At 39.8% G+C, this 27866-nt stretch overlaps 1 protein-coding gene and 1 long non-coding RNA gene across 8 annotated transcripts in view; one reads left to right on the top strand and one right to left on the bottom strand.

Moving 5' to 3' along the window:
- The window catches only part of TANC2 (tetratricopeptide repeat, ankyrin repeat and coiled-coil containing 2), a 251599-nt gene that overhangs the window by 199490 nt on the left and 24243 nt on the right, over window positions 1-27866 (top strand). For 5 of the 7 annotated variants that reach the window (XM_072414605.1, XM_072414607.1, XM_072414609.1 and 2 more), the window contains 4 exons: window positions 15943-16053; window positions 18940-19091; window positions 20422-20590; window positions 27486-27740. In XM_072414605.1, coding sequence (XP_072270706.1) covers window positions 15943-16053; window positions 18940-19091; window positions 20422-20590; window positions 27486-27740 — 687 coding nt within the window. The remainder of the gene's footprint in view (window positions 1-15942; window positions 16054-18939; window positions 19092-20421; window positions 20591-27485; window positions 27741-27866) is intronic. The other 2 variants (XM_072414608.1, XM_072414612.1) reach the window with 1 other exon arrangement.
- LOC140333152 (uncharacterized) lies at window positions 25106-27596 on the bottom strand. The gene is made up of 2 exons (XR_011921296.1): window positions 27480-27596; window positions 25106-25758 (listed from the first exon to the last, which is right to left on the bottom strand). It is a non-coding gene; the product is annotated as an uncharacterized lncRNA (long non-coding RNA).

Raw genomic sequence — 27866 nt, forward strand, 5'->3', positions numbered from 1 at the left:
GGGATTCTTTGCTAATCAAATTATACAATTGCGGAAGCAGAAGGAACCATCAGTGATGGCTCGGTAGGGTTTCTCCTGCAGCAGAATAGTCATGTGATCACACACCAATATCTGTTTGTTTCTAGTGCCAGACAATGTAAGGAAGATTTCCAGACAAAGAAACCATGATATTTGCAGGGACCGACTTTTATTTATATGTACATTCTATATTAATAATTATATATAAATATAATAGAATAATGCCAGTCATGTAATACATTTATTTTTTTATGGAGCGTTCACACTTCCTTACTTGGAAATGTTCAGAATTTGTTGCGTTTCCTTGCATGGTCCTATTCTAACTGGGATCCTTCCAACCTGTATCGCTACACGTGTGAAAATGGGGCACCACATCTATCAGTATTACGTTATGATAAACGCATCCGCTTCGGTGTTTTGCCTTCTGAAGATTCTGGATTACTGGAATGAAATATCTAATGTTTCTGTGTGACGAGAAGTGGACAGGTAACAGTTATGGCCTTATTTCCAGCAGTGTCCTTGTGGTATGATTGCAAGAGCAGTACATCCATCATCTTCCTCTACTCTCTTTAGAAGGATGTGGGGGGCACCTTGGACATCCATATACAGAGAGCTATTTGAGTCCTGCACATAACTCCAAGAGCTGTGACGGTAACTGCCCGGCATAGTCCTTGGCAGGTGGATGAATGGTTCTGCACTTTTGTGCTGCCCTGACGCACTTGGATATGTGTCGGCCGCCTATGCAGTTGTTCATCACTCTGATTAATCACTACTTTTTCATAGAGTTCTGAACTCTGAGTAGTTGGTGGATAGGCATGAACGAGAAGAACATCTCTTCCTTGGTCAAAGTAATTTTAAAATGGCTTGCATGGATTTGGCTTAAACTGAAATCTGGAGTGCATATTTTGTACACCGCTCATCAGAATATAGCTGAGACCGCTTCATAACTCCCATTTTTATTTTTTGTACCTGACTATGTAGTGTTGCCCAAATAATGGGGATACTGCCTGCTTTAGACACTTGAGACCCTACAGGAACACGGGTAATTCCGTGGGAGACATGCACCAATGTAAGAAGACTAAAAATAAAATACAGTATATATTTTTTTAGTAAGAATGCTGGGTTATTCCGTCCTTCAGATTACCGGTTCTTTTGACTAAGCAGACCAGGGACAAAGATGTACGCACTGCATTATGGGTTGTCTCTTATTTCTGGTGGTGAATTCGCAAATTTTTTAGCCAAATTTTTTTGATCCCTGAATCCTGGAGTTTTTCCAACCTGAACTATTAGGAAGGATCTTATTTTTTAAGGGGGTGTCGGTAGGGCAGCACAGTACAATACCTTTTATATACTGATTGTTTTTATTACGTTTGTTTTGGAAAACAAGATAATAATAATAATAATCCTAATGGTTTCCTTACTGACTCCCGAACTCTGTCCATTCCTACAGAGCCACCGCAGGTTTTGCATTTCTCATACTATGGATTTAGCCTCTCCTTTATAAAGCCGTATGATACTCCTCAAAGCATCAGGGATCCCCTGTGTGTTTCTATATCCAGCCCTCAGCTCCGTCAGGCAAACTCCATCAGCATGTTTTCCAATCCCAGCAGCCATCTGTAGTGTGAATATGAACATTCTCTTCTCCTACACAGCTCAGAACAACCGAATCCCTGACAGGTGCATGCCGCAAGAGACTCAAATCTATAGAAGATGTAACAGCTAATAAGGGCAAACCACATAAAAAGTGTAGACAATCTGTACATACTGAGGAGGCAGCCATTTTATGAACGCAACTTATCCATCCGTTAGTCTTTCTGGGTCATGTTTCTTGAAAAGCAGCAGAAACTAAAACCTTTTGAAGAGCTGTAGTGTGCGGCGCCCTGAGATAAAGGTGACATGTGGGCAATGTCCTTCCGGGAATAGTAGGTGTATTTGCCCGTTGGAGGTTATTTCCTTAAAAGAATGTGCAGAGCAAAGAATCTGCTTTCATATAGAATGTGTGTGGAATTAAGCCAGTTGTCTTATACCACACAACATCCTTCCTTCAGGCCTAGGTTTATATTACTTGTACACCTTTCCTCTTTTCTTTTTCAAAATGTATTTCTATCTTTTGCTTCATTATAAATTTAGGTAAATGCCATGAGTTCATGTTAAATAAAAGCAGACTGGAAATGGGTGACATTATTGGATTTGTTTTTAAGTTTAGTATCTTGGATCAACAACGTTTACTACTAGTAGAAGGGCCTACCACGATATAACTATTACTTGTAGATGAAATTAAATGAAGGCTTACTCTGTATAGTTCTAATTACAATTTCTTGAGCTAACAGACCAAACCTAAGCAAACTCTGTTTTGAGGCCAGTTTTAGTCCCGAACCTTTACTGTATTATCTGGTCATCTGGGAGATATTCTGGCTCCGCTGCATGGCCTGCATCCAATTGTGTGTTCCTGATGCATTCCCATAGGAGCCCTCATCGTTGAAAGATGCGCAAACTGTCTCAGATCGTATCCGTCTTAAGACTTGGCCTTGCAGTCTTGTAGATACATGTCCATTTTGTCTCTTGTACCTGCAGCCTTCTTCTTTTGATCATTACACTACATCATGACAATAGATGAGAACTGGGATATCACCCGACATCTGTAAACTGCTCTCCTTGTCAGAAACTTGGCTGGAGGCAGACTGTGTCTGGGCTGTAGCCATAATTCTTCAATCATTGATTGGAATAGGGAATGGCTGATGGAAGTAACTCATTAGTCAGTCTTATAGGTTCTTAATCGGCAAGCTGCATTTATAGTTGTGTATATCCACATTTCTATTGGGCATGGATGTCAGACTTGGATTACTTGTTTACCACCTGGACAAGTTATAGACAGCTTCCAGTCAGTTTGCCGTGCATTGGCTCAATGGGACAGTATAATTAGATCTTTTCTTTTTTGCTGCACATTAAACCCATGTGTTTTACTAGCAACGTGGGGGAAATAAAGCAAGCTTATAAACTGGGAATATTTGTATCCTTTTAGCAGGCATCTTTGTTTCTTCCTTCTTGTCTGAATGCACAGATGTAGCCGTACTCCAAGGACTACAACCTGGGATGTTTAGAATGTTAAGTAGAAAAGTGTGCATATTCCCAATATGTTTATTCAGAAGTAACAGCATAGAATGTAGTGTTCATTTTCCATAGAACACAAGGCTTTTAGTTTTTACAAACAAAACACTCCCCAGGTCAGTTATTTATGTGGTGCTCTTGGTGGTGATTGAGTTTAGAGTGCCACTCGCTTCCTACAGCCTAAGTGCCAAGTTTGAGTTGGGTTACCTGCGGAACTCGTATGAACTGTTTGTAAGACCGACCATATAACACAAGCAGGACATTACATATCTGGGGAAATTCTGTACACATATGGGACAGGGGATGTTGGGATAGAGTTTACATTAAATGGAAAGGCAGGTAGGATAAGTGTACTTAATTTAACTTAGTCTAATAATTTAAATGAGCAAAAACCATACACCTGAATAAATCCCCTACCAACCTTTAAAACAATCCACAAGAATGCTGCAGTTATTAAAAGCCTGAGGAAATGTCAATCTTCTGGATTTGTTTTTTTTGCATGTTGCATTGGATTTGTGTTTGATAAAGGAGAGGAGTTTAGTGGATCTCATTACTGTTTTCAGTCTGCTATTGTTTACCTTTTTTATGAGAAACATTAGTTTCAGAAATTATGTTGTTTTCAGTGTGTGTGACTTAAAATATGCAAATCTGCTTGGGAAAATTACAATGTTTTAAGGCTAGGTACACACAAGCAGTGGTTCTCGTCCGATAATCAGCTCAGGGCTAATAATGGGCGAGAATCTGGTGTGTGTACAGCGCTCGTCTTCCATCGTCCGAACTACTGTCTTGGCGGATCTACGAACAGCGAACAATTGTAATGCAGGAGATGGGAAGAGAGCGCAGCGTGGTGCCTCTCCGTCTTTCTCCCCCTCCCCTCTCCGTAGAGCAGAACGGTGCTGTATGTACATCGTTCCTTCATGCATCGTGCATTATTGGTACACACGTGCAATAATTATCGTTTGAAAATGAAAGATCAACGATTATTCCCAGTTATTTTGAACAATTCTGTACATGCTGAAACGAAAAGATCGTTCAAATTTATTCTACTAATAATATACGCACTAGATCAGTTTGTTTGAACGATGCGGGAAGTGACATGTACTGGAGAAAGTGTATCACAGAACAATCCACGATCACTAAACGACCGTACACACAATAGACTACGAGCGTTTGTCGCTCAATCCGATCTGCTGGGACGGTCGTTTGTTTCCAGCGATATTCCTCATCGGTCGGTGTCGTCGTGCGTTTTTTAGTTAACAATTATCGAATGATTTGTCGTGGAATGTTTGTTTCCAACGACAATTGTTGCACGTGTGTATGCAGCCTTAGTGTATGTTATGTGGGATCTTTCCATATTGTCAGCTTCTGAATTTTATTGGTAAGCAAATCTGACAGAACTGCAGGTTAATCACAAGTGTTGCCCTTCCAGATTCATGTTCAGTTTGATTGATAAGCAATTAACCAAAAACTGAATATTAGCAAGGAACCAGGTTTTAATGCAGCTATCCTATCATATTATGCAGGATCAATGACATTGCAGCACTTAAACACTTTTATCTCAAGGAGGAAGGCAGTTTGTAATGCTCTTTGCTGAATTAGCTCAGGCATAGGACTGTTCCAGCCCTATGTCCTTGCCATCTAGCAGCTGGCAGGGCATCCTGTCATGCTAAGAAATAATGGCTATTTCTGATCAACATCCAAATCCTGCCTTGCAATCTGTCAGTGAAACAAGAATACAGTTTCCAGCTAAGATCAAGATCAACAAAAGAAACACTTTTATTATTGTTCTCATGTATTTATCTCCAATATCTAACACCATTAATCCAAAGTCACGTAATTAACCTGTCCATTGAAAGAGCTCCAAATCGAACGTTGCTAATATAATCTAAAGCCATTTGTTCACGGGGTAAGCCATTAAACCTGCTCTTGTGTCGCAAAGCGATAATATTATCCACTAATCCACAAACCCACCCTTTGAAGTACATTGTTTTATGTTTATTCAGTAAATTATAAATAGTTTACCTATTTTACAACTTTATTTTAAGCCCATAAAGGTATTCATGCAATTCTTAACATTCAAAGTAGCCGATATCTTATATTCCTGCTCAAACAGGGCCAGTGAAATGTAAAAGATGTCATGCCTACTAGTTCACTGTGGCGGAAAACCAGACCCCTGGGAGAAAACCAAAAAAAAAAAAAAGATATAAATTCCATGCTGGTGGCATCCATGGTGGACAATGAACTTTGAAATGCAAGGCTTTAAGGTGCGTACACACTTCCAATTTTTATCGTTCAAAACGAACGATCGATTGGGCAAAAATCGTTCGTAAAAAAAGTAACCAACGACGCCGACGAACGACCGGACCGGCGGATCGGACGACGATCGTTGATCATCGTTCGTGTGTACGGTCGTTCGTTGATCGTCCATGTTCAGAGCATGCGTGATGAACGAACGTCGGTTCACTTTCCTGTCGTGCACATAGTTCCTCTATCGCTCAAACGATCGTATCTATTGTGTGTACAATATCTACGAACGATCGTGTCGTTAATTTCACTCATGGAATTTGAGAGCATTTAAATATTAGTGCCTATAATAAATAATCCTAATGTAATTTGTAGTTTACATACTTGCCGTTTCTGAGCCCAGCAACTTTGCTTCTTCTCAAAGTTCTGTGCCATCGATAACGTCTAAAAACTGCAACACATATTGTAAAAATGTAAGTTCAACTTTAGCTTGGGGCTTTTCAGATAATTTCATTTCTTGTAGAAAAGCTTCTGCCGATTTCTAATCAGTCCTGTTCCCATCATAACTCATTTGTGTATTTCATACAGGGACAATATCCAGCTTGCGTTGGCCACAAACCGCCTTCATGTTGATAAGACCCAATAAATTGGAAACAACTGTTCATAAGTAGGTTCCCTGGCTTTCCTCGCTTGCCCAGACTGTGCCACGAATTTGTATTAAAACAGCTTGCATTTGCTGACATAAGAAACGTACTATGCAGCTGTTTTGTTGAACATTTTAAGTTAAGTTCAAATTTAGAATCTTTAAAACTTTTTTAATATTATTATAATGTGTATCGGAGGCAGGCCCAATCTGGTAATCTAGCAGAGCAGACATTTGCCAGAAGTGGTAGTGGTGCTACTTGGTAGATAAGGCACAGAAAGATCATGAATGAACGACCAAACCTTAAAGCGTCGTTTGTTTAAATGCCAGCCTCCCTCCTATTCAAAAAGAGCCATTTTTCGTGTTTGTTTTAAGTACCTTTTATGCTGTTTTCTTTTGGTATCCACTTTTTTTCTCACTTTTTCCTCTTAAGCAAAGGAGATTGACAGGTTATTTAAATGGCAGAAATGTTTTTCATTTCCATCGAGCGGTATCATTTGCTAGTCAGTTTTACTGATGATCCCTTATTTGAGAGTCCATTTTTAGCAATTTTGTGTTATTTGGAGGCATGTAGTCTTGGTGCATTAAAGTTAAGATTGCATTGTTGACGTAACTCACAAAGGATTTCAAAATGCCATCACATAACTTTAGTTGTCGGCAAAGCTTCAAGATCCATAGGCACCTTTGTGACAAGTTATTGATGGAACTGTATTAGAAATGATTGTATTTGTAAGTTAATAATACAGAAAGTGTTTTATCAATTCACTTGCACTGTTCTTTTTAAAGAACTTACTTACAATCTATTAGATAAGTCTTAGTTGGCTTAATATTTAATTTTGAAGGATGGCCAAGAATAGAAATTCTGTTGGATTCTCCCCTCTCCCAAATCCAAAAATGTGAATCCTCATGTAACTAAACAAACACAGATACTTCTGTCAATTAAAAACATTTTGATCTGACTTTATGTCAGTTGTCCTTCAGAGATATGTAGGAAATCTTTCTCGTAACATTTAGGCATGTTTGTGTATTCATACGAGATGTATATAGGACAAGATTGACAGAATATGATTCTACTATTCCTCGTTGATTGAAATGAAGACAGCTCTCTTGGCACGGTCAAGAATCCTATTTCCATTTGTGCTACTCTTTTGTTAGTCAACAAGTTCTATATATACTTACGCTGGCCACACTAGGGCTGGATTGGAATGTTCTTTTCAAGATCAAAAAGGTTATTTGTGTTTGGAGCAGTGTCAGGAATGCTGGTTGCCTGCGATTGGGATGTGTTCAGTAACTGCGTATATATGACTATATCTTCGCACATGGAAAATTACCTGCTTTTACATTGATGCAAAATAAAGCACATTAGCAGCGCTTTGACGAGGAGACAGGGACACCATCTGTCTGCATTGCGTCTTAGTACTGGAAGTGTGAAGACATCATCTTTTCAATTACATCCCTCCCATGTTCCATGCAAAATATTTTTCTTTCCTTTTGTGTCTCTAAAATTTACACTGATAATACAAAATGTATTTGTTTATTCCTTCAAACTTTTATAGAATATAGTCCCTCTAGCTTAGCTGTCACTTTTTGTCTACAAGCACAAGACCTGCCGCTTTCACCCAGCTCTGACATTGTCACTTATGCTTCCAATTCTCCAATTTGGCCAATCACAGAATGTCTCGCATTGCTGCAATACAGAATGTATCAATATGTGAAAGCCGACTTACTGAAAGTGTGTTAAAAAAACAACACTGCAGTGATTATATCAATTTGGGGTGTTGCCTTTGCAGCCATAAAGTCCCTTAATCATTCAGGGGAAGATGTCTTAGTCATATCTCCAAATGTTAGAGTTAGGCAAGCTGAACAGAGAACCTTATTTGTGAGCATGACTTTGTGAGCTCCTGCACAATGTCCCGGTAATATAAAATTCCACTTTGTTATTTCAGCTTAGGGTTACCTGCAGTGGGTTGAATTGTCTGGCAGCTTCTCATATTTCTATGAGACTCAAGTGATATGCTGTGTGACAGATCTATATGGGGTTTATGCTTTCAAATGTGGATTCTGCAATATGGTCTGCATTTTATATCATGGAGAAATAGCAAATGTGTTCCTATTCTGAATAGATCATGGTGATGAAAGCAACCCTGTATCCATCTACTTGAAGAAAGGTTTAAAACCAAGATTCTGATACAGCACAGAAAAAATGTGTTCCTTTCAGGGGACAAAGCAGAATGCATTCATGGGATAGTGAATATCACTACTTTTATTTGTTCCAAGTGTGACACCTATATATATATATATGACTGTAGTTACTACATTACATTAAAATGAAATCTGGAGCGTATGCTTTGTATAATGTATCAAACCCTGCTCATCAGAATATAGCTGAGAGTGCTTCATAATTTGTTTTTTGTACCCGACTATGTAGTATTGGCTAAATAATCGGGATACTGCCTGCTTTAGACACTTGGGACTTGGTATAATGTTGAATATATATTCTATATATTATATAAGTAATAGCAGAGTAATAGGTTTACTCCAGATAGCGAAAAAAACAGTTTTCTTGTCAAATAGCAACACAAGATGCCTTGCTCTTGCTTTGATTTCCTGCTAAGGAGTTGAATGTGATAGACATATGTCTTTATTCTTTTCAGACTAATTTCCATTGTAACTATGTAACGATTTTTGTGAGGGGTTGTAAACCGGTGGTTTGTGTTCTTAATCTTTAGTAATATTTGTGTAGTAATGAGTGAGTGATGCACAAAAACTTTTATGCCCATTGTCTTGTCAGACAAAATGATCTGCTCCATTTTCTTGCTGCATGTGTTCCAGAGCTAAAACATTTTGCACTGTCTTCTATTTTACCAAAATGCCTAATTTTCAGGAAGTAAATTGCAATAAAAACGAGTCATTACACAAGAGTTGTTGAAATGTTGAACTAATTGGATACTTTAACTGGCCAAATACATACTTTTAAATGTCAAAGATTTTAGGACCTTCCTGGTCACAGTGTCAGTCCCGGTATAACTCATGACACAAAGTTAAACCCAAATCTTTATGGTAGCTACCCTGGAGCACCACATTGTACAATTACCCCACTGCCCATCATCCTAGTCTGCCACTGCACATACCACCAAAAACCCAAATTTTCGGTTTATGAAGAACATGTAAATTGAGGACCATCAAGGTGGGGTTAGGAATGTTGGTAACATGCCTTGTTATATGCCAATACTGATTTTCAAAATACCTGGTTTGTGTATACAGATCTGTAAGAGCTGCAGCAATGGATTGGGTGGTGGAGCACTGGAAATATTGTTTCGTACACAGCTGTAATAAGGAATATGATAAGGAAATGTGTAAGAAACACTTTTCTTATTGTGAGATGACAATAACAGGATTACTTTAATGTATCCTAAGAACATACAGTTTTAATTTACTCAGTCAATTATTCTTATTATTAAACAAGATTTATATTGTGCCAACATGTTACGCAGCGCTGTACATTAAATAGGGATTGCAAATGACAGACTAATACAGACAGTGATACAGGAGGAGAGGACCATGCCCCAAAGAGCTTACAATCTAGTAGGTGGGGGAATTTCACACACAACACACACATACACACACAATATATATTTGGGAAAACTTGTATTTTACAGATGAAAGCAATCATTGCTTTACTTTTTGGTTATTTGAAATTTGAACTTTTTTTTCTAAGACATTTTACCCATTGAGGCATTTGGTATAATACCATTTAGATAATAATGTATTTGGCAATTTTGAAGGATGATGGAGATTTAGATTTTTGGGGCCCTACAAAAACCTCCCGGGAAAAAAAGTTTGCCTATGTCCATGAAGTTATGTTGCATTACATTTGCAGCACTATACATATTGCTTGTATTGCATGTATGACCAAAGCTGTGAAATGTTCAGACTCTGGTTCTTTAAGAATAGTGCTGCAGTTCTAGTGACCAAGCAGGAATCCATGCAGGATTGCTTGATCCTGAAGCAGATCCGAACCTTCTCTTTGAGTGCAAATGATAAAGGTTTGCTCAAATTGTTAGCGCATTACTATTAATAAATAAACCTTCATTAAAACACTGGGAATCAACTATTCTGTGGATCAAAGGGAACACATATGTCACCATGAGCACCACTGCCATTCACTATTAAAGTCATAAAAGAGAATTGGGCTTGATGTGATGCAGCACTTCCTTTTTGGGCCACTGGACCTCTTACAAATATTTCTTCACCTTGAGAAACCTTACCTTCCAAGGCTATGTACACACATCCCATTCCTGTCACTGGAAATTATCTTTCTTGATTGATTGTTTCCAGTGGCAGATGAAGGAACATTCGCTGTACACTTTGGTTGTTCTGTTCTATGGTGGGGGTTGGACGAGCGAGTGGTACCACGCAGTGGACTTCTCTATGGAATGCACAGCAGCTATTCCCAATTAGTCGATCTGGCAGGACGGATCAATGAACAACATCGGGGGCTAGCTGTATACTAAAACAATTGTTCAACTTGGGCGACAATATTTGACACGTGTGTGCAGCCTAAGTCACTCATATAAAAAAGCCTAAATTATAGTAGACAGATTTTAATCTAGCCCTGTTTTCAAAACACGTAATTGCCCTGGATTAGATAGTTATGTCAGTTGTGATAATAGAAGAGCTGTCTGTGGTGGCTGTTGATGGAAAAAAACTAGTATTGTTTGTTCCAATTATTATCATTTAGCCCCATTGGACTCTTGGCCTAGCTGAACCCTACTGCACACTTACCAAGGAACATGTTGTTCCTTCACTGCTAATGTGTTGACTCACTCATCTTTGAACCTTTGCAGATTCATCTATAGCTCGGTATAGAATCAGCCTGGCTCTGAAGCTTCTGTAGTGCTTTCAAACAAATTGGCTTAGTCTGTATGAAAGCTGTTTAACTCATGAATCACCCATCATCTCCCTTCCCACAAGATTCACTCTATGAGCGCTGAATTAGCAACCTGTTTCTTGTACCTGGCAGTTTGTAACCTCTGAAAGTGAGAAGTGAGTTCTCAGCAGACTCTTTTACGTATCAAGCTGTTTGTTCAGCGTTATATGCCCCTCATGGTCTGAACAAATGTCTTTCTATCCATCTTATTTTCAGTGATGTATTTACCCAAACCAGGCAGATATCTGCTTTGACTGATAACAAAAACTTGATGCTTTTGGATTATACATTATAACACAGTACAGGGTTAGTATATAATATCTAGACTTTCTGTAGTGTTATATGGTTCGTGTATTAGATCCATTAGCAAACAAACAAATGACATCAAAAATATTCAAAGAGAGACACTCATATTTTAGTCACTTAGCCAAAAGTAATCACATTGTTCACATGTTTGTTTGGTGAAATGTTGCCGATCATTAAAGTGGAAGTAAAAATGTGTACAATACTTTTAATAGATTTATTAGACCATGCTTACTTGTAGGAACAAACTTCTGTATAAAAATTAGTACCTGAAGTAGTAAACTGAGTTGTTTTTACTATTTAAAGGACTCTGAGCTTACCCAATTGCCAAGCAAACCAATGGGGAAGCTTCTGTTATAACAAATTAACTTACTATAGCCATACAAAGCTGTTTTCTGACTTGTTCAGCTCACATTCTGAAAAGGACACAAACTAACTATTGATAATGACTGCTACCAGGACTAACTGGGCAGTAAATAGGTTAAATTGTTGTGTTTTTTTGTTTTTTTGTTTGACACAGATTACAGTATTGTGGAACAAAAGCAGGTTGGATAATGCTATGGGCAACAAGGAGTTGGGAGCCAGGTTTTCGTTGTTTGGGGTATTGACCTGTAAATACAAATAAACATATCTGTTGGTTCTTCCTCTGGTGAATATTTTATGTCCTACTGAATAGTAAACACTAATAGCTAGAATAAAGGAATTCCAGGCTAACTGTGTAAAATCCCATCAAATGTGAATAGCAACAAACTCCTGTTAGAAAATGAACTGGGGAGATACGCCATCACAACATCTCTGTCCACAGGCTCGCTGCATGATAAAATATTTAGAACAGAGAAAAAGACAGTAAAGAGAATGGCCCGGATTTATGAAAGCTCTCCAAGGCTGGAAGAATGCACTTTCAGAAGTGAAGCTGGGTGATCCAGCAAACCTGGAATAGATCTGGTCCAGGATTCAAAACATTAGCTACCAAATGATTTTTTAAAATCCATTTCAGGTTCTTGGATCAGCCTTAAAGAACTTTAATAAATCAGGGCCAATGTGTCCACAAAGTGACAATTTCAATACTGGCCTCTTGAAATGACTGACTAGTTGCTTGGCCTTTTAGTTTCGAAATCACTAACCCAGATTAGGCACAAAGATCAGGAAAGTAAGAAATCATTTTAATTTTATTTTAATCAGCAATAACAGTGACTCAAGACAGAGCAATGCTTTCTAAATACAATTTTATCAGAAGAATAAGAGCACATGTGTCATTTAGATGATTATCACACATTATTGTGTTGTAAGTTAGTAATGTCATTGTACTTTCTCCTTTTCATATGTGAATACCCCCACACATATTGTGGGCTCACCTGTTCATCACACAACTTTGTCAGTAAACCGAGTTCTTCAAGCACCATGGACAATGGCAGGATGACACTGCAGACCTGTGCCACTGCTGCACTATTGTCCTTTAAATAGCACCAACCTGTTATATAATGCTTTAGAGAGTGAGTACACCGAACCGTTCACATCAGTTCATGCTCTAGTTGAGCTTACAATCTAATGTTCTCGCCACAGATGCTTGCTTCAGGGCTAGTTTCAGATGAAGCTGAAAGAATTACCAGTATATTTCTGAATTCTCTGGAAGGAAACCTCAAGGAAAATGAAACTCATCATTTACTATTCTTATTGCCTGCCTGGATTGACTATAAAACTGAGATAATTGTCACTTGGGAAATAAAAATTATAGGCAACCTCCAACCTGGGTCGACCATTTGGCTGTCCAGTTTTTGGGGAGAATTTTAAATGTTAATATTTAATAAAGCCACCTTCCTCAAGTGTAGATATTTTTTCAATAAATATCAAGGTTAGCCCAAGACTTTGTCAAATTTTTCATTTTGACCCACCGTGTATTTGAGTTTGACACCCCTGGGTTACAGCATTACACAGTCCCAATACAAAGCGACCCATAACCAAAATCTTGGTTTCTGTCTTTCATCAAATGTGACCACGGCTCTCATGCTGTGCCTTCAAGGCTTTTTGGGTTTTCTGACAACTATTCATTAACCTTAAGATCAGCTCTATCCAAGATTGGCCGAATTGAGCATCAAACGCTTTGTATCCGTAAGCACATTTACTTGTTCAATATTCGGCCACAATTCTGTTAGTCACTGGTGACATATGATCAATGATCTTTGAGGTATTTGACAGTCATTGGATTCATGAATGGACACTTTAATGTTTGTCTTTTGAGAAGAATGGCTTTGATTAGTCAATTACCTGTTTTTGAGAAATCCATTAAAGCAAAATTGTCATTTATGGAGCAGTGGGGTGCTGTGCACCATCTCGGGGAGGAGAGTTCAGACAAAACATCTGTTTTTGATGGACATGTAGCTAAAATACTGTGTGTAGAATTGGGTCAGGGCTCAGTCAGGGGTAAGGATTCGAAAGCCAGAAAGACAGCATAGAGCACGCAGGCCTCGTTGGCTTTTACAGCACGTCAAATTAGTGGTTTTAGGCACAGTGCTCAGAGTTAGTTTAATGACAATGACAATAGCGTACACTACTCCTTTTCATTCTACAGAATTTACAATAATTTCATGCGATGCAGCAATGCAAGTGTGATTTGGCAATAAGTGCAGATGCATGCCATATAAAACACCCAATCCTAATACCACAAAATAATAAGTATTGTATTAGTGGAGCTATCATTAATATTTGCATTTTATCAGATCCAAAAGGACATGGTTGTTGGTAGTAAAAAATGACTTATTTTTATTTTAGGAAGCTAATGCCTTCTGCTTCCCCAGAATATTAATTACTCTTCTTGAGCTCGCTTTTTACAGCCAAACCAAAGTGATCACTGGGTTAGAGGGAGCATATTGGATGTTTAGTTTCACAAAAAGTCGGTTTAGTGTCAGTTAGTTATTGTCCGATAAACTGGCAGCGAGTGAAAAAGATGATTATGACATAATAGCAGCAATACTAATGTAGGAAGCACAGCATGGATACATGAGTGAATGTACAGAGTATGGATGAAAAACAGGTATTCGTGTTTAGGAAACATCTTTCCTTATTATTGTCTAAACATTTTATTTCATCTTACTGTAAATGTTGCAATCAGGCAAGTAGTCCTTTCTGCAATAAGCATTCTTACCGGTCTGATCACTTGCTCGAGCTGTCAAAATAACTGAGCTGCAATGCTCAGTGTTGGTTGTTGGGTTACATAGCGGTCATCCCCGCTCGGTTGCTCATTAATCCACCAGGATGGATTGATGAATGATTTCGGGGGAACCCCAGTACATAGGCTAGTTTCAGGAGCTCACTTACACAGGGGCAAACTCACCACTAAGCAATCTGTATAGAAAATCCCCACCATTAGGTATCCACTGACCTGTCGGGGTTAGAATGACAACTCCTTCTGACAACAGCCGCAAGGAATAATTCCCAGGTTGCACACTTACCAGTAGGAATAAAGTGTGGTATTTGTTATCTTCTGATTAATGAATGGATGGAAAATTCCAGAGGAAATGATATATACAGTCTGAATCAGAAAGCTAGTTTATCTTATGACATTTACTGAATGAATGTATATCCTAATCTTTACCAGATTTTTTAGTCAAACTGTTGCATCTGGAATCCTACCGATTGCAAAAGGCTAACAAGCTGAATGGCTTTAGCTGGCAGTTGTGTTTTTTAATAATGAATTCCCTCTAAATTGTATGGCCAATTCTACCAATACACAATATCACTGTCAGCCGTTAAGTGAAGAAGATTCTGGGAATTTAGTGGAAGGTCGATTCAGCCATTGCCATATAGTACACGGCAATCTTGCACATTATTTCCTCTGGGTTTGCTTTCTTCCATTCCCGATAGTTTCGTGTTCTTTCCCTATTCCCTTAACTTGGCCGCCATTTTTTCTCCTCCTCTTTCTTTAGCCGTTTGGCAGTTACCGATGGCTTCCCTTACCTTCATATGTATTGAAGCTACATGATCCCGGTCTCCATTCTCTACATGTGGGAGCGAGCTGTGAATATGCACAGCACTGTTCATTCAGCACATGCAGAGTACACAGAGGAAACCGAAATCCCCAGCAGATAGATTGAGGCAATTGTTTAACAGAACAGTCACGGTCTCTTCTAACTAGTGCCCCACACTATCCAATTTAGGCATCTTTAAATTATTTTGCTATAGGGATGAATTGTTTTAGGACTTTACTGTGATCAGTGTTTAGCATGTTTTGTATCACTTGCTCTAACATGTATGCACAGTAATATATGTTCAGATCTTTCTCTGTAGGGGATACAATTACACATCATTCATTCATTCTGCGCATTCATTCATTTTTTTTAATCCTAATTAGCAGTTTCTATTGATGCTTATATACAATTAATCCTTGTCAGTACTTCACCAGTGTCATTGTGGGGAATGCATTCTGCACATATCCCTAGAAAAGAATGCAGGGCTGACACACGGCTGTTTTTCCAGTACACAAAAGAGGAGAGGGGAAAATTTAGGGGTAACCTGATCCATGTTGGACAGTGTGTTTGCTGTTAACGGTTTCCATCTGCTCAGTGTGCTCACTGCCTTTTTTTCTCTCTCTTCTCTTTTCTTTTTTTTACCTTATCCTATTCCCTCTTTATCTTTCTCTTCTTTTCCTACTAACTCTTCTCCTGCCCCGATCTTTACACTTCTAATCTGCACCTCTTAGCCCCACTGAGGAAAGCAAAGTTTGTGGAGAGCCCAAGAATCCCAGAGTCTGAACTTGGATCTCCAACCCTCGGCTCATCTCAGAAACTGGACACTGATGCATACCTGTTGGGTAAGTAAACTTTCTGCTAGTAACACATAGTGTTCAGAGTCAAATGAGTCAGGAAAGGAAAGGACATGCGTTGGACCGTGCACCTTAACATAAACCAGATGGTACATTGGTTGTTGCCTTCATCAAATGCTCCTAGTTTACCATCTGAAAGCTATTGGTGACATTTTTTTGTCACCGATTCAGCATAATTCTACTCTTTTCTGCAAGTACATTGGAAAGAGTGACAGATTGTCTCTGCACTTTCGGTCCCCAATGAATCCTTCTGGTGGAAAAGTCTAAGGTTATTATAAAAAAAAAAAAAAATTCTTGCTACAAAGTGCTACATTGTCCCAAACATTTACTGGACGCATCTTAAGTGCTTCCAGGAATGGTGGCATTATGGTACCTTGAGGTGCCTTCTGCACATGTATGGTGACATTCAAGTGATAGAGTCAGAAGGATCTACCAGCTAAGGATAAAGCCCTCAGGCCGGCCCCCATATTGTGTAACTATAAGGTGACCTGACTGACAAATACTGAGGTGGGAGAACTGGTTGCAGTTTGCATATTAAAGCATCTTTGGTTTTGTCCTTCTCAGAGCATTCTACCAGGCAGGGGATACTTCCTGGAGCATATTCATGGCTGCCGTAAAAGTCTAGTGACTGACTGGAATGATTGATAGAACATAGGTTTATTGTACCTATAAGATAATAGATAACTAACTATTGAGTGATTTTAGTTATATTGCCATAGATTTGCAAACATTATTTTTGTCTATGGATGACAGCAGACCTTCTCCAACCTCCCTCCCTCTGTTGTCGGATTGAAGTGATGCTTAATTGGACAGGTTGTAATATTTTAGCAGCTAGCATTTTCCTGAGATGGCGCTGAGGATGCCGGTAGTGTCATGTTATAAATTCTCATCTCTCTTTGTACAATTACTAAGAAATAGGCGTTTTCAGACTTAAGGATTTGTGTACAGACCGGCAGAACTGATGTAACTCTGCTCGCAGGGCTCCAGGTCGGAGTTCACAGTTTGCAGTCTACATTGGTGCTTTAACATCAGCGCTCTATACAGGCAATGTTCATCTTCCTAACGTGTCTGTAAATTGCGCGAATCTGCTAGCTGCAAAAATGGTTAAAAAGGTGATTTTCCTATGGTTGAAAAAATACAATTCTTTTGTTTGTTTCATCATCATATGGTCAGCAGTCAGTCACCTTACCTACACCCACCTTGAAGGGAAGTATTATTGGAACGGACGTATAACCAACCCCTTCCCTCTCATTCACTTACACCCCGCCAGGCTGCTCACTGACAGCTTGCAAAGTGAATCAGCATAAAATATGCAGAGTTTCTATAGCAACCAACCAGCGGTGAGCCCAGAAGCATTGTGGGTGATGGCCTGCATGAGGTAGCTAATGCTAGACTGACAACACCCAGCATTTGATTGCTTTAGAACAGGTGGGATAATGAAATGCAAAAAAACCTTCACCATCATTAAAAGAAATCAAAGCTCTAACTATTATTTCCTCAGCTGCGCGGCTATGGCTGCATATACGGGGATTGCAGGGTGCTCTCGCTACGATTCGAAAACATTTGTACCAGATTTGTGACATTCGGGGGAGTCAATGCTCTGACAGTCAAGCAACTGGTTTGTAAACAAGTATCTCCGCACCGGAAAGGGGAAAATAATGATTGCAGTTCCAGACCTCCAGATGCTACATTTTTCTGCATCCTTTACACAGTCAACCTGCAACTGCTGCAGAATTGAGTCATCCAGCATAACGTGACATTCGGCTCCGTGTCATGCCCAGGACCCGTCTGCTGTGCAGACCCACAACCACTGCAGTCCAGAGACGACTGGTTTACATGTATAAAGCACTGTCCTGTCTATTGATCTGTTCCTAGAGACTTACTTCCATTAAACATTGAAATTTTAATAGAGGACCTGTCCTATCTGTCATGCAGTTACTGCTTACATAAGCTTTGATGAGCAATTTGGTGAAGGAAGGCCCAACGACGTCATTTAACATGAATAAAAATTTGGAAATATATATGTGCGTGTGCATTTTATAATAAGACATTATGCATTATATGGGTTGTTTGTTTGTTATTAATGGAGGGATAAAAATCTAATTGCTTCCATTATATTGTATGTGTGTTTAATCATCATTTATTTATTTTTAACCATTGCTTCATAATACCAACTCCTATATTACTATTTCTTTTCCATCTTTCTCCTTGATGTTTTATATAGCTTCTTCTCAATGTTTTGTGTGTTAAAATGTGCACACAGCTGTCACTATTCTTCCCTTATCCCAGTCACAGCTCCTCATGTGTATAACAAAGCTTTCCCGGTTACAAAGTCCACAAACACGCTTACTGCAAACCTGTGTTTTATTTTAACAATTGTGGACAAAGAAACAGGTTTGCTTTAATCCCCACCCCTTCTTCCACCGCTTGCATTTACATTTTGTTCATTCTACTTCTGCTTTGTTCAACAATGGACATGGAATGAATTGCTATCGCTGACATATGGGGTGCCCGTAGCCCCATGTAAGCTTTGTACTTTACTTTACTTTACTTTACAATGACGTGACCGGGCTTTGCTTTCACTTCCTGTGAAGCATTCACCTGTTGCTTTGCCATTTATGTTTTGGATTTGTCTGGGGGCAGTAGACCTGGGGGTGACACCACACTACCCCCAGATTATGCAGTACAAACCACTTTCTCTGTGTTTTTGGGTGCAGAGGCCCATGCTTATCTGACCTGTTCTCATCATTACAAAACCAACACTTTGCAACACACAGTGTATGTGTTATACAGAAGGAAAAACTTGCTGCTGTTAGGAGGATTGTACAGACAATGTCTATGGTAATAACTTTGGCAATGTTTTTGTTTCACTAGGAGAAGAGGAGTCTGTATTGGGTCCTCCTCCATCTGTCGATGAAGCTGCCAACACCCTCATGACCCGACTGGGCTTCCTCCTGGGAGAAAAAGTCACTGAGGTCCAAGCTGCCAGTCAACAGTACAGTATGGAGGGGCAGGAAGAGAATCAGGTGAGGGTAATGATTGCAGAGAAGTCTTTGACCAAAACAGAATACCTGACTAAATTCCTAACATGGTTTCCTTCTGTGGATCCCAACATTAGACATAACATGCCTATTTATCAAATTTTTAAAGTGCTAACAAAGTGGACTATGTAAAAGTAAATAACTATTTATATTCCCCCTGCCACTTTTAAAATAGGGTTGTAGAGTCACTTGCTTAAACCGTCCATCAGTTGCTGAACAGATATATAGACAAAGTGTTGTATTTGGAGCAAATAGCCCCTGGAAGAGCTATGGAAGAATCCAAACTTAGGTGTGGTATTGTGCAAAATCTGACTAGAGCTTGGAATGTTGCACTTTAACCTGCCCTTGTGCCTTTTTATTGGCCTGACGTTTCACTAGCTTACAGAGGCCATGTGGGTCGGGAAGCAGCAAGGAATGTGTGACCAAAGATGCACCGAATTCAGTTAGTATGATGGATTGCTCTGGAAATAAAGTAAAAAATAAAATATACATTTTTTAGGTATATCTTGCCTTTGGCTGGCTATGAAGCCAGATCTGCTTAAAAGGATTTACTGTACCGGAGGAGCCAGTGCATTGAACATGAAGGATGTATTCTGGAAGGAAAAAGGAAAAGTCCAAAAAGGAGAAATCCAAATTGCCAAAATATTGTTAATTAATTACCAAATGGTGAATGTATTACTTTATCAAATCGCTAGTTCATACAATTTTACTATTTACATTAGCACTTTTTAAGTTTACTTCTTTGACTGTGCATGTTAAAAATTCTAACTAAACTAATAAAAGGAATGGAGGAGCTCAGCTTCGAGAAGAGATTAGCTGAACTGAATCTATTCTTCTTTGAGAAAAGATGTTTAAGGGGGGGATGTGGATAAATATATAAATGGTCCATATAAAAAACCCTCTTCCCTATCAAGAAATATAATCTCCAGATAAGGAAGTGATTCGTCTCCCATATGAAGTAGTTTCAGCAGCAACTATAGATTGCTTTAGGAAAAAGCTGGATGCTTTTCTAGAAGCACAGAATATAACTGGGGATTAAAGATTTAAAGTAAAGATAACAGAGACTGATCCAAGAAACATCCAATTGCCTTACAGGATCACGAAGGAATTTTTTTTCCCTGTTTGTTGGAGCAAATAGATCCCTCTGGATCAACTATATCTATATTGTTTTTATCTGGGATATGTTTATTTCGCTAGTGGTTGATGGACATATGACTGTAACTATGGCAGCCTTATGACTTGAACAGTTTGAACACAACTAACTTCAGAATTTATTTTTTAACCATACTATGTTACTGTCCTTACTTCTATTCAGGGCTCTGCGGTGACTCAGAGGATCAGCCCCTGTTCCACCTTGACCAGCAGTACCGCTTCTCCTCCTGCCAGCAGCCCGTGTTCCACCCTTCCTCCTCCCAACACCACTGGGGCAACCAAAGACTGCAGCCCCACTTCCACGCTGGAGAGTAGGGACAGTGGCATTATTGGTAAGAGAACCGATATGAACATTACCCCATAAAGTGGGCAGATAGACTTGATGTGTTTGAGGTCACAAAGCGTCAAACTTGAATGAATGATGTATAATAGAGGAGTTACATGGTTTTCATGGCTATCATAGATATGTTCATGTGAACAGTTCACACCTTAATGTTGTCATTAATGGCTTTTTTGTCCTCTAAAGCTGCGTACACACTTCCAATTTTTGTCGTTGGAAAGGATCTTTCACGATCCTTTCCAACGACAAGGGACTGCGCGATGCATGAACGGTGCTGTACATACAGCACCGTTCATGCTCTATGGAGAGGGGAGAGCGACGGAGCGGCACCCTGCTGCGCGCTCTCCCCTTCCCTTTCATTAGGATCGGCTGTCGTCCATCGTCCGTGGATCCGGCAGGTCGGTCGTCCGGACGATGGACGACACCGACTGTACACACGGCAGATTTTCGCCCGATAATTGGCCGATGCCGATTATCGGGCGATAAAAATCTGACGTGTGTACGTAGCTTTAGAATCCGATTGCCTTTTCTTTGATATTTTCTTGCATGTTCTTAAAGATGGATGTAGGGATGAGGAGGGTGCTACCAAATACATGGATTTATTGCAGCCATAAGCACTGGGTGGCTATCAGCCAGTTTAGTCAATCTCACATCTGTATTGAAGTACCTGGTCGAATGAGTTTCAGTTGCTGTTTGTTTGTGGGCCTTTCTGTCTGAAGTTTAGTCTTCAACAAGTGAAATGCATGCTCCATTGGGTTCAGATCAGGTGACTGACTTGGCCATTCAAGAATATTCCACTTCTTTGCTTTAATAAACTCCTGGGTTGCTTTGGCTGTATGTTTTGGGTCATTGTCCATCTGTATTATGAAACGCCTCCCAATCAATCAGTGTGACTGCATTTAGCTGGATTTGAGCAGACAGTATGTCTCTGAACACCTCAGAATTCATTCGGCTGCTTCTGTCCTGTGTCACATCATGGATAAACAGTAGTGTCCCAGTGCCATGGCAGCTATGCACGCCCAAGCCATCACACTGCCTCTGCCATGTTTTACAGATAATGTGCTATGCTTTGCATCGTGAGCTGTTCCAAGCCTTCTCCATACTTTTTTCTTGCCATCATTCTGGTAAAGGTTGATCTTGGTTTCAAAAAATGATTTTCCACAGCTGTCAGGCTGGCTTTTTTAGATGTTTTTGAGCAAAGTCCAATCTAGGCTTTCTATTCTTGAGGCTTATGACTGGCTTGCACCTTGCAGTGCACCCTCTGTATTTACTTTCATGCAGTCTTCTCTTTATGGTAGACTTGGATATCGATACGCCTACTTCCTGGAGAGTGTTGTTCACTTGGTTGGCTGTTGTGAAGGGGTTTATATTCACCACAGAAATAATTCTGCCATCATACACCACTGTTGTCTTCCGTGGACGTCCAGGTCTTTTGGCGTTGCCGAGTTCACCAGTGCTTTGTTTCTTTCTCATGATGTACCAAACTGTAGATTTTGCCACTCCTAATATTGTAGCAATTTCTCGGATGGGTTTTTTCTGTTTTTACATCTTAACGATGGCTCGTTTCACCTGCATGGAGAGCTCCTTTGACGGCATGTTGTCTGTTCACAGCAAGTTATTGGATTGCAGTGGGGGCAATTTCAGATCGTCACAATTCCCAGAAAGATTATTATACACATAAAAGGTGCAACAAGGAATGACTGGCAGGAGTAGAGCAGGCATGTCAGCAATTCCCTTTTTATCATTCAGAACGCGATTCATATTATTTCATCTGCAGTACATGATGGTCGCCCATGTAATTAAAGCAGCAGATTCAGCCAGCAGTGCTTATGCGGTAAAGTAAATCGTCTCCCATGTCTCAGTTGTAAGAAGATAGAACGTTTGCTATCTATGGCCACCTTGGTGTGAGCTGTACGATAAGTATGACCTAGGTGTTGGTACAGGGCTGTTGGCACCCTTTCTTTATTTCCTACCCCTCACCTCTGCCTGAACCCCCTGCACTGTAGCCCCTTTTATACAATGTTCATCCCGTTAATACAGCGCTCCACCAACCTCATACACTCCTTATTATTCATAAGGCCTCCTGCTGACCTCAGTCCTGTGCTATCATATCTGCTGTGCACATTAATAGTCTTCCAGCATACACCAAATCCCTCTCTCGGCACTGAACAGTCCCCACCAAGCTTGGCTAAAAACTACCCAGCCTGACTCCTGCAAAACAGAAATCAATCTCCTTCCTTCCAGAGAAAGACTTTCATTCTATGATTGATTCTTCTCAGCTACAGGGACACAGGGTCCTCACATTATCCCTCTTCTGCTACAGACACAGGATCTTACCCCTGCCTGCCCCAAAAACACACAGCCATATCCTAATTTGCTTCAGGGGTAATAATTCCTTTTCTATGCTAGAGGCACGCTGCAGATAATCACTTCACAGGTCCTGCCTCAAACACACATTTCTGGTCACAACTTTGTAATCAGTTCTAATGAACGTCTGCCATGTACACCTTACCTGCCGTAGACATTTCATTTTAACATTGGATTTCTTTGATTCTACAACAGTAAATGGGAAAGTATAGTTTACTTTTTGTAACTACTTTTTAATGTTTTCCTTATATGTTATGTTCACATATTTTTACATGCTTGTTTTTGTATTGAAGCACGCCTGCATCTTGCTGTGCTAGTTTTATGGCTGCAGTTTGTGATCCTCTGACCATCTTACATTGTAAATCCTTCCCCTGGAAGAGTATGCAGATCAGGTATTTTGACCCTTCTTATCTGCATACCTGTTTTTGGATAGGCTATGTACACATGTGCAAGAATTGTCGTTTGAAAGGCTCTTTCACGATGCTTTCCGACGACTAAGCACTGCACGATGCATGAACGAGTGCTGTACATCCATCACAGTTCTGCTCTATGGAGAGGGGGGAGAACAATGGAGCGGCACCCCGCTGCGCTCTCTCTCCCTTCACTTGCATTACGATCGTTCGACGTCCATAATCTGTAGATTCGTCAGAACGGTTGTTCGGACGATGGACGGCGAGCGCAGTACACACGCAAGATTCTCATCCGATATCGGCCCCGAGCCGATTATCAGACGAGAACAATTGCACGTGTGTACGTAGCCTATGTCACTGAGGATCAGAATTACAGCCAGCTAACATTCATTTGCAGAAGGAGATCACTAATCTCTAAAAGATCTCTCATGTAAATGTCTTTAATTAGATTATCCACTAGCTCACAATGTAATGTCCCCACCATAGTCATATGTTGTTAGTGTAATCTACAAACAAACAGTTTGGGGGAAACACGGTTAAACCTACTAGTATGATTTTCAGACGTAGTAGGAAGGAAACGCATACAAACCATGCACTAAATCACACATTTTGTTCAAGGCACAGTTTTTTTGTTTTTTTAAGTTTTGTCCTACTAAAATGTTCATTTAAGTACTAGAATGTTTAGAAATGCCTACGGAGGAGGGTTAATGAGTGCCTCGGACTTTTAGTTTGGCTTTGTTCTGAGATACCTGGCTGCTTCTCCTGTGTCATGTAGTATGCACCACTTTTATCCATGGAGCAAGTTGGATGAGAAACAGCAGCTGGTGCCAGCGTTACAGATAACTGGCAAATGTCTCCCTGCCTGACATTTTTAGGGAAGACAAGTGCCCAGGATGTGTTTAGCCTTATCCATCCATAGCTGTTGTCCCCTTCAGAGCCCTTGAAGGCACCGTGTTAAAGTTAACCCCTTCCGTGACCCAGATATTCAGCCGCTGCAGATGTTCAACTTTTCTAACCGTAGGCACATTCTCATATAAAAATGTTACCTTTCATCCTGTGTGCCATCCATATTTGTGCCCTAAAGAGCCAATATCATCCTTCAAATGAATGAAACAAATGTGAAGGTGTTGCTACTAACAGCTGATTAGAACCCAACTCTTGTCTTTCTAGGGCAGATCAGAAGCAGCACATTTGATTGATTGCTTTGGGCAACAGCTTCAGTTATCTGTTGCTTTGTTTTTTTTATAAGTCGGTCCCACCATGTAAGTAGATTTGATGGGAGTCGGGAAGTATACACGCCAATTCTTGCCATTTCTGCCCCAGAGATATAGACCTTTTTACTTACTGATCCGTGTTGTATTTTAGATATAGATTTGTAGATTCTGCTTTTATTGGAGTTCTGTATATCAACTCAATTTCTTATCAAAAAACAGCTGCTGAGATTATAGGATAAACTACTGTGCGGATGATTAGATTTGTGTTTAGAGAATACCAGTAATGTACAACGACTAGGCAGCACTGCAAAGCAGGAATCAAAGCCTGTATATGTAATCTGCAAACACAACACCACCACCCCCATGTGTATTTCATTACATGATCAGATTTATTACCAATATGCCGAGTCATTTGTATAACAAGCAAAAATGAAAGAAAAAAAAAATTATTACTATTTACTTCCTCCACTTTATAATCTACATTTCATCAAATGAAAAAATAAATTACCTCCTCAGTGGGAATAACAGAAATTATTTATTTGCCAGCACAATGGAAGAAGATACAAAGGTATAAGAAATATTGTACCAATCAATCAGGTAATATGTGATATATGTAGTATAGAAGCAACATGTTGAATGTGAAGCATCATAAATATCAACAACCAAATAAGATCACAGACCAATAATATTATTGCCACATCAGTCACGTTGCACTTATGGGCTCCTGTGCCTGTCATACACTAAAAAGGAAACCATAAGCAAAGATCCTTGTTTGAAAACACAAAAAGCAACACAGTACTGCAATGTGGTCAGGATATTCTAGTGTTATTTCCAGGGTTTTCTATTTTAGCATTCAGAGGTGCAAGATAAACCAGCGGGGTGGCCGTAAAATCTATGCATATCTAATCCATTGGTGAAAATAGAGCCCAAAGGAGTTAATAGACTTTAAACACATTTTATGGATTCCATAATTATATTTCCTATTACATTTCTTCAGTGAAATGTTTAACCTTTGGTTTTGCTTGGTCATGCATTGTCTTACCAAGAAATGGTGTTTTGAGATGTATTATAGCAGGGATTACTGCTCTCTGATGACAATTGGTCAGCTCTGCTCCTCTCTGGCAATGTTGTCTTTGGTGAAGATTCACTCAAGAAAAGCCAGGACTTACCTGTGGGTAAAAATAATAATATGCTGATTGATTTGTGTAATTGATTGAGAGAATGATTCTAACAAAATGGTTATCATTTAGGTTATAAAAATGCAATTATCAAAAAGCTGCCTTGTTCTGTCTACCATATAGCAGAGTTCTCACACGTTTCACAGTTGCGATAGCTGTCCATCTACATGGGGCTCCTCTCCTAGTAGCAGGCTTTATCAAATATCCAAGTATTTGTCTTGTAGTTCAGAATTTTTATCTGGTGGTTTAGTATCCTGCCCTAAATGAGGTACCACTGTCCTTCCATTCCACGTCTCCAGCCTGCTCCACACACAGATCAATTTTTACTTCATTGTTTACCTTCATCCCCCCATCTGTCCCTATCAGGTATTATTGTAAAAGAGTTTAACATTTGCTTTTCCCTTTCCTCAGCAATCACTATGCTTCTTCTGTGGCCTTAGCCAACATCTGTTTGCATATTCATAAGGCTCATTTTCTTACTTGGTTACACTATTACTGGCATAAGATTCATGCATTTGTCGTGATGTTAATTTGATCTTTTTTGTGCCCATAGCTGGTCAGTCTTTTCAGTTACTATAGAGGGGTCGGTCTCACACTTTATTATCAGAAGAGAGGGTCGCTGTATGTATAAGTAGAGAAGAGAAGATATATATATGTTAATATGTTAGGAGGGTTTATTGTGACTGAAGTGTGGGGGGGTGAGGCAGAGTTTTGAGGTATTAATGATGTCTTGTCTATGCATATGTTAAAATGTGGAAGTTTTGGCTGTAATGTATCATTTAGTATAGTCTACATACTTTAACTTTATAATGTTGCCTTTTATACTATGTGTTGGAAACCTTTTTTGTTCCTGTATATATCAAAAGATGACGTTTATCTATATGGTAAGAGTGATGAATTCTTTTGTTGGATATACGGTGTATCCGTTGGTTGGTATTCTACATAGCTTTTATCTTGAAACATCAAACATTCTTAAACATGAATATACTGTATATAATGTAGATGTCATGCAGTGGGCAATCTCTATATTAGATGCAATCAGACACCTTGTATATTGGCAGAATGTCAGAGCTGTATAAGAAGAGGTAAATGTCAGAAATGTACTTCTCCCTGCGTCTTTGTTTTGTCAGCGGAAGGCGATAGGGATGCGCCCATGATGTCTGTATTATGGGTTCTGCTTCTCTGACGTACGCAGTGTGTCCGTGGTTTGGATGTATAATGTCTGTGTATTTGTTCTGCTTTCCTGCACGCAGGCTGTTATTTCTACAAGGAAGCCGTTGCCTTAAGATTCTATCGATCTGCCTCTCCGACTCCCGCTGCTGAAGTGGAGGGGGAGAGGAATGACAAAGTCTCCTTTTCTGCCTCATGCTGAAGCAGAAGATCGAAGATTATGAATCGATGTGTCAGATTCCAACATTGCCCATTATTTTTCTTAGTAAATTTGTCAATGATGAGAATGCTGGCATGAAATTCATGCTGGCGGGTGCACGTGTGCGGTTAATTCCCATCTGCAGGGCCCACACATGCCCTGAATGGTGATTTGCAAAAGAATATGCTCTGCTACCAACCTGCAGTGCAGATATTAGAACATCCAGCTGAGGAAGCAGCTGATTCACTTCTCTAGAATAACACTTTATAGGACTGGGTAATGTTAGTGAACCTTGGTGATAACATTGTAGTTGTTCAACAGAATGCTGACTTCCTCCTCTTACCTGCAGCCACCCTGACCAGCTACTCCGAGAATGTGGACCGTTCCAAGTACGGCGCAGACAGCAACAAAGACCTTGGTTCCCGTGGGTGTATTAAACAGCCTCAGAAGTCTATGGATTCCAGTCTGTATCGGGTGGATGAGAATATAATGGCCTCTACCTTCAGCCTAAACAAGATCCCCGAGAGGGGACTGGACACAGGGCTCTCCCAGTCCGTGCAGTCCATCCCACTCTACCTCATGCCCCGCCCCAATTCTGTTGCAGGTGAGAAAAGGGGTCACCGCTTGGGTTGTCCTGAACTGCTATGATTGTACTGAGCACAAAGTTCTGTTCATTGGGGCAGAGCCTGTGTGTGTCTAGAATCTTAATGCTGCTCTCTTTCCGTGGGTG

Source organism: Pyxicephalus adspersus, chromosome 6 (assembly GCF_032062135.1).
Source record: "Pyxicephalus adspersus chromosome 6, UCB_Pads_2.0, whole genome shotgun sequence".
Taxonomy (NCBI): Eukaryota; Metazoa; Chordata; class Amphibia; order Anura; family Pyxicephalidae; genus Pyxicephalus; species Pyxicephalus adspersus.